This window comes from Pelodiscus sinensis, chromosome 6 (genome assembly GCF_049634645.1).
Source record: "Pelodiscus sinensis isolate JC-2024 chromosome 6, ASM4963464v1, whole genome shotgun sequence".
Lineage (NCBI taxonomy): Eukaryota > Metazoa > Chordata > Testudines > Trionychidae > Pelodiscus > Pelodiscus sinensis.
The window spans coordinates 36,708,573-36,721,589 of NC_134716.1; the positions used below are offsets into that span (position 1 = coordinate 36,708,573).

At 44.9% G+C, this 13,017-nt stretch overlaps 1 protein-coding gene across 7 annotated transcripts in view; it reads left to right on the forward strand.

The window, feature by feature from the left end:
* The first annotated feature begins 2,625 nt into the window (after positions 1-2,625).
* Positions 2,626-13,017, forward strand: part of VPS13A (vacuolar protein sorting 13 homolog A) — a 296,260-nt gene continuing 285,868 nt past the window's right edge. For all 7 annotated transcript variants that reach the window (XR_012904695.1, XR_012904697.1, XR_012904696.1 and 4 more), the window contains exon 1: positions 2,626-2,922. Coding sequence is in view for 2 of the 7 variants with exons in the window: in XM_006122479.4 (XP_006122541.2) it covers positions 2,823-2,922 (100 nt within the window). In the remaining 5 variants the exon portion in view is untranslated. The remainder of the gene's footprint in view (positions 2,923-13,017) is intronic.

A 13,017-nucleotide genomic window follows, 5' to 3' on the forward strand; every position in this document is an offset into this window, starting at 1 on the left:
GTACATGAATTGTTAAATTTCAATGTATATTTCTAAAATCAAATCAACATTTTTGTGTTTCAATTTCATAACCTAAAATACTGGGTTTTAGATTAAAGGTAACTTGTACTCCAAACTCTGAAGTTTTATTTATAAATTCCTGTTACAGTATTTCATAAGCCTCAGCACATGTCAGAAAAAATATCTCCCAAGAACCCAAGGGCATTACAAAATGGAATAGGAATTAATCTTAAAATTTTGGACTGGGTTTGAAAATCAATGTTCAATACCATCATTAACTTCCTACTACTATTCTTTATTTTTTTAACATAGATGTACAACACAGGTCTCCCATAATGATTTTGGCATAATGCCTTTCTTTATTGCTTCTGGATAAATCTCCCTTGAGTCTCCCATTAATTTCATCTAAATGCCCAGTTGTGAGCCGCTCCAAATCAGCATGTTTATTGTGCTTTAAATTTAGTTTTCTTGAATATTTTTAACCTCAAGGTTCTATTTCGTAATCTTCTGTTCTGGCTGTTCTATATGCATATATAAAATTAAACTCCTGTCCTTATTTTGAATGGTATCTTATTTTTTGCATTGTGAGGATACAACACTATTTTCTTCTTCTGCACTACAAAAGCTCTGAAAAATATTTTTGGGTTTATTAAGGCCCAGAGTTTGGGGGAATAAAAGAGAAATTATTTTTTCTATCATAAAAGCCTTATCCACAATGGAAAATCTATTGACTGGTGAAGTATTAGTATTTGTAGTATTTGTTTAAGAAATTGTAGTTAAATTTGTTAAAACATTTAGATTCTGATATGGTGCTGAATAGGGTTTGTCTTTGCCTACCCTTGAAGCTGTTCTGTTTAGAATCAGTTTACCTGAATCTGTTACTAATACCTAATGACAAAATCTGGCACATCTTATAACACATACAAGGCTATAGAAAGAGTCTAATTTACACATGTGTTTCCATAGCTTTATCAATGCATGAAAAGTTTTATGAATTTCCTGATTGTGGACGCAACTTACAAGGAAAATACAAGAGCAAAACTTGGTGGTTTTCTTAACAAGGAGAAACTTGAACTTGACCTTCAACCTAAGCCTTTGCTGTTCTTGTAACACTCAGTTTATATAAAAATAAACACTTTCTAAAAACAGAAAATAAAACAGAACAATACTTCTTGCTATTAGCAGAGAAGTGTATTCTGCTGGTTGAACAAATTACTAAACCACCATTCATCAATCACAATATCCACCATTCTTTAGCAAATCACACCTAGGCCTGGTCCGCATTAAGAATTTAGATTCCTATAGCTCTGACTCCAGGAGTGAGTGGTATGAAAAATCTGCATCCTGAGGGAGATACTGACCTAATCCCTGGTGTATATAGTGCTAGTTTAACAAACGGATCCTTCTGTAGATCTAGCTTCTGCCTCTGGGGGAGATGGATTAAATATAGCAAGGGAAAAACCAATTGACCCTGGCTCTGAACTTGACATGTGCTTTTTCTATGCAGTGTAGACATTGTGGCTGTGTCTTGACTGGCAAGTTTTTCCGCAAAATCATTTGTTTTGCGGAAAAACTTGACAGCTGTCTACACTGGCCGCTTGAATTTCCGCAAGAACACTGACAATCTCATGTAAGATCGTCAGTGTTCTTGCGGAAATACTGTGCTGCTCCTGTTCGGGCAAAAGCCCTCTTGCGCAAATCATTTGTGCAAGAGGGCCAGTGTAGACAGCACAGTGCTGTTTTGTGCAAAAAAGCCCCGATGGCTAAAATGGCGATCGGGGCTTTTTTGTGCAAAAGCACATCTAGATTGGCATGGACGCTTTTCCGCAAAAAGTGCTTTCGCGGAAAAGCGTCCGTGCCAATCTAGACGCTCTTTTCCGAAAATGCTTTTAACAGAAAACTTTTCCGTTAAAAGCATTTCCGGAAAATCATGCCAGTGTAGACATAGCCTGTGTGTCTCTAGGAATGTGGATGTTTGGAATTGTTATGGGGAAACATGACCTATGGGGGTGGAATAGAGGGATGTGTGGTATGGATGTGGAGGGTTATTTGAAAATATAGTAAATATGTGTAGTGGGGTGGATTTGGGTACAGGATCTGTAGTGAGTTGGTTACATGGTGTGGAGTGTGTAATGGTTGGGGATGGGGATAGTGGGCTGATGGGGCATTTGTAAATGTGATGTACAGGGAGTGGAGAGAGGGGGTGCATGATGCATATTGGGGACGTGGTGTGGAATGGGCGGAACTGAGGGAAGGGGGAGAGGAGGAGCGCTGAGGAGGAGCTGGGAAGGGAGGTGGTGTGTCCCGGGCAGCAGCTGGAGGCAGGGCGGAGGAGGATTTGGGGAGGGGCGGTATGTTTGGCCAGGAGGCAGAGCACTGGACTCCAATCTAGGAAGCTGGGTTCTGACTCCTGGGTCAGGTGGGCCCGGGGTCTTCGCCTTGGTCCCCACTTCACAGCGGGTCCCTCCCACGTGCAGGGACACAGCGGCAAACGGTCGCAACCAGAACCCCAACGGCGCGCCCGCTACCGTTTGGGATGGTAGCAGCGCGCGCCGCCGCGTCACGCGCTCTGCTCTCTGTCAGGTGGCGGTGGGTGGGAGGCAGGGAGCGCCGCTCGCGCGCCTGCGCGGAGGGAGTGGCCGGTCGGGGAGTCCAGCTCTCGCGCTGCAGGGGAGGGGAGCGATCCCGCCGCGCCGCGGTCCCGGCTGCTGCTCGCTGCGCAGGGCGAGGACCCCGCAGCTTCTCGCCGGGGCGACGCCCCAGCAGGCGGACGGGAGCGAGCGCGCGGCCCGAGGCAGCGGCGGCTCCCGGGCCGGGGCAGGATGGTGTTCGAGTCGCTGGTCGTGGACGTTCTCAACCGCTTCCTGGGCGACTATGTGGTGAACCTGGACAGCTCCCAGCTCAGCCTGGGCATCTGGGGAGGTAACGCGTCCCCGGCTCCTCCTCGCTCCCTCCTCACGCGGGCGGCCCGGCGCCTCCCCCACCCCGCCGCTGGGAGCAGGCCCCTCCTCGCGCTCAGGGCGAGCCGCCTACCTCTCTGCACGAGGGGCCCCTTTCTCTCGGCGGTGCCTGGAGGTGGCGAGGGGCAGGTGGCTCGGGGGCTGCCCCACGCGCCGTGGCCCCGGGGTGTGGCCCGCCCTCCCTGCCCCTGCGCTGAGCGTGGCCCGCTGCCAGCTGTGCTCGCCTCGCCTCGCCTCGATCTCCTTTCACAGAGCGAAGGGACGCTGCCAAGTTAGGACGACTGCTTCTGTCCGGGTGTTGAACCCAACGCGACTCCTAGGAAGAGGGCGGAGGAAAACGAGCTCGTCATTGGATTTGACAGCTCGTAGGTAGAGATTTCCCGTCCTTCCAGCTCGTGCCCCCCTGTTCCTCTGCCCCGTCAGTGGACGGGGAACCCCAAGAGGCAATTGTGGCTGCAAAACTAGACAAATTGGGGCGGGAGGCATAAAAGCAGGACCTGAAACTACTTCACTTTCTTTACAAAAGATCCTGTAATCTTAGTATTAGTGTCTCAGTTTGGCTGACGACTTTTGAAAGGAGCTCTTGCCATCCAGGACCAGTGCACACTTCAAACACTCTAAAAGTGTTTTTAAATACTCACCTGCACAGTTTAAAACCTAAACAAGTGAACTGTTGAGAAACTAAAAGTGAAACTGCCTGTGAATAAAAGTGGATCAGACTTGATTCAATTTTCATTATCCAAGGGTAGAGAAAAACAGGTAACTTTCAAATGTAATTGCATAAAGATGAAGGGAAATCAGTTTTACTGTAAACAGATGATTTGTTAATGATTTATAAAAAAACTTTTTTGTTTTTTTTTTGCTTCAAAATATATGAGCATGGAACATATATGACGTGGAAGGTTTTATTTACTTGTTTAGCTTTCATTTCTTTTTACCTATGTTAACCCCTCCTCTTCTCTAGCCGAGTGTGAGGTTATTCAGCATAGGAGAAGCCTTGTGACTTCTTACACCACTGTGGGAGGCTAGGCCTGAGGCTGCTTAGTGTGCTTTGTATTCTGTATTTTGTGTGTGTGCACCTCAGACCAGACTAATTCAGACAAACCACCAGGAACAGGCTTTATTCTGTAACAAAACATAAAACAGGATTACAGTTTCAGCAACCCCTCCTCTCAGCATGCAGCCTGTGTGCTGCTTCTAGCCCTGTCCCTGCTGAGACCCTGCTGGGGGCAGAGGTTGCAGCATACAACACAGCCCCCTTACAACGTGTTCCGACTCTCACAGTAACTAAACCCCACAATAACCAAGTCCATGTTCTCCCTTTGTGTCACTTAAACTCCTCTCAGGGTGCTCTATAGCCCTTTCTGGTCCTACCTGTGAAAAACATAAAATAGGATCTCAGTTCAGTAGCCCCTCCTCTCCGCATGCAGCCTGTATGCTGCTTCTAGCACAGTCCCTGCTGAGACCCTGCTGCAGGCAGAGGGCACATCCTGGCAGGAACCAGGAAGTTTTCCCAACATGCTGCAGTTTGCAGACCACAACTTGTAGTTCCCAGGGCTGCTGCTGAAGCACACTGGATCTTGGGCTACACCTAGAAATTATCAGGAATAGCAAGTATGCTTTTCCCTACTTATTTTTTCTTTGGAGGACTGATTGGTTGTCTGTCTGAAAGCATTGTAACCAACTCCCTCTTGCCCAAAATAGCTTTAAGCTTGTGAGCCTATGAATGTTAGCGAGTAGTCGACTAGTCTATTGGAGTATTGACTGCTTGCTTCTCGCCTTGCTGCCTCTCTGTGGGCCGAGGCAGCTCCCACAGCAGCCCCTGTCCGTGGAGGTCCCAGCGTGGAGCGCCCCCCCCACCGCAGACAGGGGCTACTGGCTGCCAAGCAGCCCCTGTTTGCTGTGGCCTGGGCTGGTCACATGCAGGGGCTGCTCCAGCAGCAGCCCCGGCAGTGGTGAAAAGGGGCTGCTCCTGTAGCAGCCTGCAGAAGCTCCGTTTGAGGTGGACCAGGCTGGCCACGGACAGGGGCTGCTGGACTCAGTGGGAGCTGGGATGGAGTTGCTGTGCCTCTCCTGGCGGCTCTTACTTCATTTAAAATTCAGTCACAGCACAGGTTGCTCCTGGAGCTATCTCTGCTATGGCTCTGAAGAGTGGTCCTTATTGATTAATCATCAATAATCAAATTGTTATCAACTATACGATTAGCCAGAAAACTGCAATTTAACATCCTTATTTTAGCCATTGTATATACTATAGAAACAGGTAGTGCGAGTGACAGTGCTGACCACACCACAAGCCCTGAAGGCAAGTACTCCAGCTATTAGAATTTCTTAAGCATCTGGGCTCACTAAGTGGCTTGCATGCAGGATATGCAAAATAATCAGAACCTTTACTGTCAGAGTAGCTGGAGCAAGGGAGTTCAGCAAAGTAAAGAACAAGTAATATATATGTGCGCACACATATACACAGATAAGGCGAGTGGATACTTTATTTGACCATCTTTTGTTTTGGTGAAAGATACAAGATTCTGAATTTGAACAGAGCAAGTGTGAAAGCTTGTCTCTTTCACAAACAGAAGTTGGTCCAATAAGGATATTACTTCACCTTCTTTGTTTCCCTAATATCTTGGATGCATACACACGTACAAAAAAATCAGTTAATAACTAGGAATGTGAATGTGAACCCAACATGGTTAATTAACGAGCCTGGGATTGTCAGTTAACCCTTGGTTTACATGCAAGCCTCGCCCATTCCCGTAGCTGCTACCTCTGTATCAAAGGCGGGGCAGGGGGGAACCTTTGACAGAGGGAAGCTGGTTTAAAAAATTAGTGGTTACATGCTTACACTCAGGGGTAGCTCCCCGGGAGCAGGTGTCTCAGTTGATAAGAGGTGTGGGAACTAGAAAAATGTAAGTAGGCATTTTCCAGTATATCCTGAACTCTGCATAACTTGTACAGGGTGTTTAGGACCCTATCAAATTCATGTCTATTTTGATTAGGGATGTAAGAGACTAGTTGCTTCCGCCCTCCCGCCACTGCCTCTATGGGAGAGAGGCAGCAAGGTGGGAGGAGCAGGAGCTAGTGCTGGGGGGAGCCAGCTTAAAAGCTGGTTTTTCCCCCCAGCACCATCTTTGCGGGGGGGGGGGGACACGGGAGGTAGAGGCACAGCGGAAATGGTGAACGGGGACTGAAGCAGTCTCCGCTTGCGCCACTTCTGCTTTTGAAATGTATAAGAGGAGAAGCCCGGCAGGGAGCGCGGGGCCCAGTGAGAGACTCCCTTGCTGGTCCTGTGCTCCTTGTGGGGCTTCCTTAGCCCACTGGGGCTCTTGTACATTTCAAAGGCTAAGGCGCTGCAGGGAGCACAGGGCCAAAGGGGTGCCCCGCTGGTCCCATGTTCCCTGCTGGGCTTTTTTTTTTTTTTTTTGGAAATGTACAAGATCCCCACTGGGCTTTGTAAATTTCAAAAGGAAGGTCCTCTTCTGCTTTTGAACTGGAGCAAGAGCTCGGCAAGTCCCAGCAGGGCTCTTGCTACAGTTCAAAGGTGGAAGCGCCCTTGTAGACTAGTGAAGTAGTTGATGGAAATCCCATCGACTGTTCTGTTAATCTAAATTTAACATCTCTAATTTTGATCAATTTCATTTTCATAGGATTTTTTTAAATCATACATTTAATTATTTTAGCTGTTTAAATCTGAAATGTCATGGTGTTGTAATTGTAGGAGGACCTGACCCAAAAAAGTGGTGTGGGGAGTAGGGATGTGAACGACTAGTTGACTATCTTATAGGCAAATGCTTATCAGATAGTTGACATACTAGTCGACCAGTCGCTTTCTGTCCCCCCACCCTCTTGTTGCCTCTATCAGAAAGAGACAGCAAGGGAAAGGGGGAAGAGGAGGGGGTGCTTCAAAGCAGCAGTGCTGCATGGAGACCAGGGGCAGACCTGGGGCTCCCACAACGCTGCTGCTTTGAAATGCCACATGCAGCCCTGGGGCCAGCTGGGTGTCCCTCGCTGGCTCCATGCTCCCCACAGCGCTTTCGCCTTTGAAATGTAGTAACAGCTGTTTGAAGGGGCACTGCAAAGGCCAAGGTGCCCTTGTTGATTAATCGAATAGTCAATGTAAATTGCATTGATTATTTGACTAGCCGATTAATTTAAATTTAACATCCCTAGTGGGGAGATCACATGGTTATTGTTAGGGATGTTTAACAAATTAATTGTGTAATTGTAGTGCTGCCACCAATTAAAGGGGGTGTGTCTGGAAGAGCTGCTCCAGCCCCACTGGGGTCAGGCTAGAGAGGTGTGGTTCCCCCCTCATGGGGGCTGCTGCCATGGTTCCCAGCTCATGTAACATTTTAACTGATTACCTGCTAACATCCCTAGTTATTGAGGGGAGCAAAGCCTTCAGAGCTGGTCAGTTGGAGTATGTCTAGACTACATCCCTCTGGCGCCAGAGAGATGTAAATTAGACATACCGACATTGCAAATGAAGCCACCCAGCTCTGAAGGCAGCACAGTTGTAAGGTGGTAATAATATGACCTCTCCCACATCCCCATAACCTTGTGAACTCCATGAAACTCCCTTTTAGGTTGGGTCCCCTAATTTGAGGAAAAAGTGGTCTCTCCCATGAAATCTGTATAGTATAGGGCAGTGGTACCCAACCTTTTGGAGTTGCTGGGTGCCCAGGGGCGGGGCCGCTCGCGCACCCAGGGCCAGTGCTCCCCGCGCACCCAGGACTGACACTGCGCATGCACTGCGCGCCTGGGGCGGGGCCAGCCCCGAGCACTTGGCGGGTGCACATAAATGGAGTTGCTCCCCAGGAGCCTCTTGCTTACTGTGCAATGTGGGGAAGGCACAGGAAGGAAGAGGGTGTTGATGACTGTGTCTTACTCACTTCACTCCTGTGCCATATCTCTGCAGAGAGGGTGGACACAATAAGATTTGGGATGGAGCGAGTTTGCTGATAGTTCCTTCTATGTCTGAATTAGGCATGTTAAAGACTAGTCGACTATCTGATTTGCTTATCGGATAGTCTGTTTACTAGTTGATATCCACCTCCCCTTGCTGCCTTTGGAGGGGAGGGAAAGCGGTACTTCAAAGCAGCAGAGCCACACAGTCGATCCACGGCTCAGCTGTGCAGCGACGCTGCTCCTTTAAAATGCCCAAAGGCTGTGGAGCCTAGGGTCAGCTGGGGACTCATCAGCTTACCCTGGGTTCCGAGCAGCATTTCCCCAGAACCCGAGGTCAGCTGGAAAAGCAAGGAATTCCATTGACTACTCGACTAGTCAATGAATCTCATTTTAACATCCCTAGTCTGCATATGCTCAAATGCCAATCTCTGTCACTCTCACACGCTATGTGTGTGTCTGTCTCTCACACAAACATACTCCTCTGTCTTTCATATTCACATCCCTACCAAGCACACACTTAGTTGTTGGAAAAACTTAAACAACAAATAGTCTTTAAGGTGCTATTAGACTAACAAAACATATAGATGATGTCATGAGCTTTCGTGGACACAACCCAATTCTTCACATGACAGGAGTGTTGGAAGTCTGGATCCAAGAATAAGTAAGGGGAGGGAGGAGAAGGAGAAAAAATGGAGGGGAGGAAGAAAAAAAGAGACATTGAGTAGATAAGCTTCAGAGGGATAGCCAAGTTAGTTGGTGATGGTACTTTTACATTTTTCAAGCTTATTGACTTTTAACGGCAGCTAAAATATAATGTGAAATGCAGGCATGGAGCACTTATGAAAATCCATTCACTTTTATTTAGGAATCTAAACAAGTTTTAAGCATCTAGATTTTTAACACATTTTTAACAGACATTTCACTTTAGATTTTTGTACAGGAATTTCTTAACTTGGTGGCATGCTGAAAGTTAAAATTAATTTGACATAAAAAGCTCTGAGAGGAACTCTTTGGACATGATGACCCTGCACAGACTAAACACTATTGGTTGTGAGTGAATAGTATGGTAACTGAAGTTTTAGTCTGCTTGCAGGATAGTAAAACTTAATACTTCATTTTTAGCCAAAAAGGAAAAGAATCTGAAAAGAGAGTTTTTAAACCATTTTTTGTGTGACTGCCAACCATAGATTCCCTCTCCTGCTCCCTCTTTTAAAGTGTCAGTAGTTATATTTAGTCTTATAAATATCTGAACGGTAAGAGCTAGAAACACCATATTTTGCACGGATGCTACTGATTTCCTAACTTAAATAACGTGATTGGTTATATCTTGAAATTGGTTCCCCTGTTGCCCCCAGAGCCCCAATTGGGCCCACTGATAATTAGCTTTTAGTAGTGCCCGATCATAGGCGTTTGCTGGATTCTTCTATTAAGCATGTCACATAAACTGCAACTACGAGATCCTAGAGGATAAAGCATATGGGCACCTGCAGCACCATCAAGAGAAAGCCCATGGGGAAGAGGCTGCAGTGGGGCAGAGAATCGGCAACCTCTCCTATACTAGGGCATCAGCAGGTCTCCAGAACAGACCCAAATGTGGCTGATGCTGGCTGGGGTCTAGCCTTGCTAATTGTGGCTGGGAGAAGCCTCCAGCTATTACAGCCTCTCAACATCTTCACGCAACCGGGCTCCGACTGAACCCCATCTGGAAATTAAAGTTGCTTCCCTCCCCCCACACCCAAACTAGCCATCCCACCACTCACTCTCCCTTGTTCTGTATGCGTTATCAGCAAGTGCCATGGGCATTATGCACTATGCAGGATTCAGCTCACGGTACAAAGAGGGGAGGTGGGTAAGAGGACAAGGTTTTGAGCATCGTGGAGCCTGAGGGAGGACACAGTATACTCAGAACAGCCTCTTCTCATTAGAACAGGTACATTCAGATGCTGCATGTTCAGATCATCTAGATATCACTAATTGCACTTGGTCTGAAGGTGTTCAGTTTTGTCTGATCAATGCAACTGGTCCAGCTGCCGCTAGGAAGTCTATTCAGGTTGCCTAATGGAGCATGCAGTGAAGGCACTCGGGGAGTGGCTACTTGGGGAGCAGTGATTTACTGTTACTGCAGAGCCCAGGAGACATCCCCTCCATTTCTCAGGGCTTCTGGCAAGGAGGCTGCAGGCATTGGTTTTCATAGAGTCTTTAAGGGAAGATGGGCCTTCCTGATTTGTGGCGATTGAGAAAAGAGACCCTATGGGATTGGTTGTTTTGTAACATCACTAGCTATGTTAATTTCTTAAAGTAATATATCAGAGAAAAGTATTTCCAATAAAATATGCTGTGTTAATGTAATTGAGACAGTTCATTCATCACACCTTTTACTATATTTTCCCCAGGCGATGCCGGATATTTCTGCTGGTAGTTAATATGTAAGCTGCATGAAGTGTCTGCTTCTTAATTAAGGAACTGATTGCAGTATCTTTTTATATTAACTTTCTGCTTAGAATATCTGTGGTATGGTACAAACTTTATCAGCATCATTATAGGTAAAATTTAGGTGGTGGGAGAAATATCTCTTCTACCAAACAGTGATGTATGTACTGTTATTTCAGCCAAGAAGCTAACCCAATAATTTAGGAATGAACTCCTATGGATTCAGTTAGGGATGTAAAATCCAGTTAGTAAGTTAATCTGCTAAATGTTATGATTAACTGTTAACTGATTAAACCTGCAGCTTGGGTGGAGTGCTCTTCCCTCCCCCCCTCCACCTCCTGTGTCAGGGGCTGGAGCTGGAGCTGATTTAGCCCTCATTAAGGGTGAAGTTTACCAGTTAATTGTTTAAACATTCACATTCCTACTTTCATTATGCCCGTGTTAACAGTTTGTAACCTTCTTAGTAGTTGTAGCTGACCTCCAAAGTTTGATTATGTCCTAACTCGTGCAAATACATTGTGTTGTTTATAAATTACCTTTCTTTTGCAAATGGTAAAGTATTAATAAACTATTAAGTGAAGATGCTGGTAGATGGTGATGGTGATGCTGGTAGATGGTGAAACCAGAAACCATATTGAGTGGGAGAATGATTTTTAAAAAAAGTGAGGAGAAAATATGAATGAATATAAACTGAAAGTTTGAAGACAAGATCTTTGAAAAGGATTAAGAAAAATGATAGAAAGAAACAAATGACAAAGGCCTGATCCAAAAGCTTTAGAAAACTGGGGGAGTCTTCCCATAGATTTGTTTCAGGAGCAGGATGAAAATAGCATTTTTTATTTAAAACTTGTTGCTGATGTTCATATGATAAAATCTGTTCCGTAGTCTTTTTAAAACTTGTGAATAAACTTCAAGCAATGAATAGGGCTTTAGTAACATGACACTTACTCTGTGTAATTTGTGCAGGGAAAACCCATTTACAACTTTGAAGATGTATGTTTTAAAAAAAATAATTTATAAAGCAAATTGTAATTTAACCTATAAATGAAATGTTTAGAGTATCTGAAAGTTCTGTAAGAAATATAGTATAAAAAAATTTAGCTCTTGATCTGGAGAGTTATATTACTACAGACATTTCACAAGATTTTGTTGGCAGATTGATACTGTGGTATATTGCACCCTCAGTTCATTAGTAAAAATAACAGTTTATACAGTGTCAGACAAAACTAAGAGAAAAATGCCTTTTTAATTTTAGGTTGCCATTGTGCATATATGTGTATGTAGGAGCATAAATGTAAAGAAACAAGCACTTGTTTATGGTGGGAAGTAGATACACTCACAGTTCATACAGATTTTTTAAATACACACACTAGAAATGGTGACATTTCTCAGTGAAGATTTAACATTCTTACCTGAGCTGTGCAGTGAAGTGTCATTACCCAATTTCATTATCTGTAAAATGTTGTTTAGAAGATTTATTGGTGTATTATGAAATGCAGATAATTCAGATTAAATTGCAGCTGTCAAACCAAGAAAACATTTTGATGGCTTTCTTGTTTTTGGAACGTTGTAAATTGCCAAGTAATCTGTAGTGCATATCCCAATCATTGACAAGTTACTGACCTACTTTATATGTTGTTGTGCATCACAGCAAATTCCTGTTTATGGGGCCTTTCTATAATCCTGTTTTGGTCTGTATAGTGTCCTAGTGTTGTGATACATTTCTAGCCAGCAGTGTCCACTGATGCCATTTAGCCTTTCTCTGCAGAAGATTCTGAGAGAATAGATTGGTGCCTGATGGGCCATTTTGCACAGTCCCAAGATGCTCTGCGCTCTATCCCGCAGTTCCACAACACCTAGTGACAGATGTTAACAGATGAATTAAAAAGGTGGACACATTCTGTTGACAAAGGGAGCCAGTGTAAACACAGTTTGGTGACTTTTTTTGGCAATTTCTGCGTGTCGACATTAGTTTACGCAACACAACTCCATAGTGTAGACATATCCTTAAAAACAACTGAAGGAGTCCAGTTGACAAAGCAAAAGCTGCTTGTTAGGGGGCTAAAAGTGCAGACAAACACAGTGTTTATCCTGCCTGACTTTTAGCAGAATGGCTGTCGACATAGTTATGTTGCTAAATGCTGTGTAATGTGGATATGCCCTCACAAAAGAATCCAGTTAACTCTCTCATAGTTGTTTTGTTTCTACAGTGTTAAATACAATGAAAAGCAGGAGAAGATTATCTAAATAAGTAGCTATAACTTAGTATATATCCAGGCAGCTGATCTGTGGAGCAGCAATGTTCTGTGTTTATTCAGGTAGTCACTTTTTTGAGCACATTCATACAGTACTTGAAAACATTTATGGTTAGATTTTCTTCATTGTTCTAGTAGGAAATATGAGCATTAATTGTAAGCCTGTAAAAGTCACATACATGGATGTTTAGCCATGTTGTTAACAGATGCAATTTCAAACTTAATTGCTTTTCTGGATGCTAGGGTCTGGAAATGTAGCCACAGGTAGCATCTGGGCCCTTACTTCTTGCCCTACTCTGCCTGGAGCTCCAGCTGGGCTTGGGGAGCAGAATCAGGGACTTCCCTTGCTCTGCTCATCTGGCATTTCTGCCAGCGAGCAGGGAGCATGTTCCCACTCTTTAGCAGGAGCACCTAGTGGGAAGATCAGGGCATGCCCCTGACTTCACTGACTGTCTAGAGTGCTG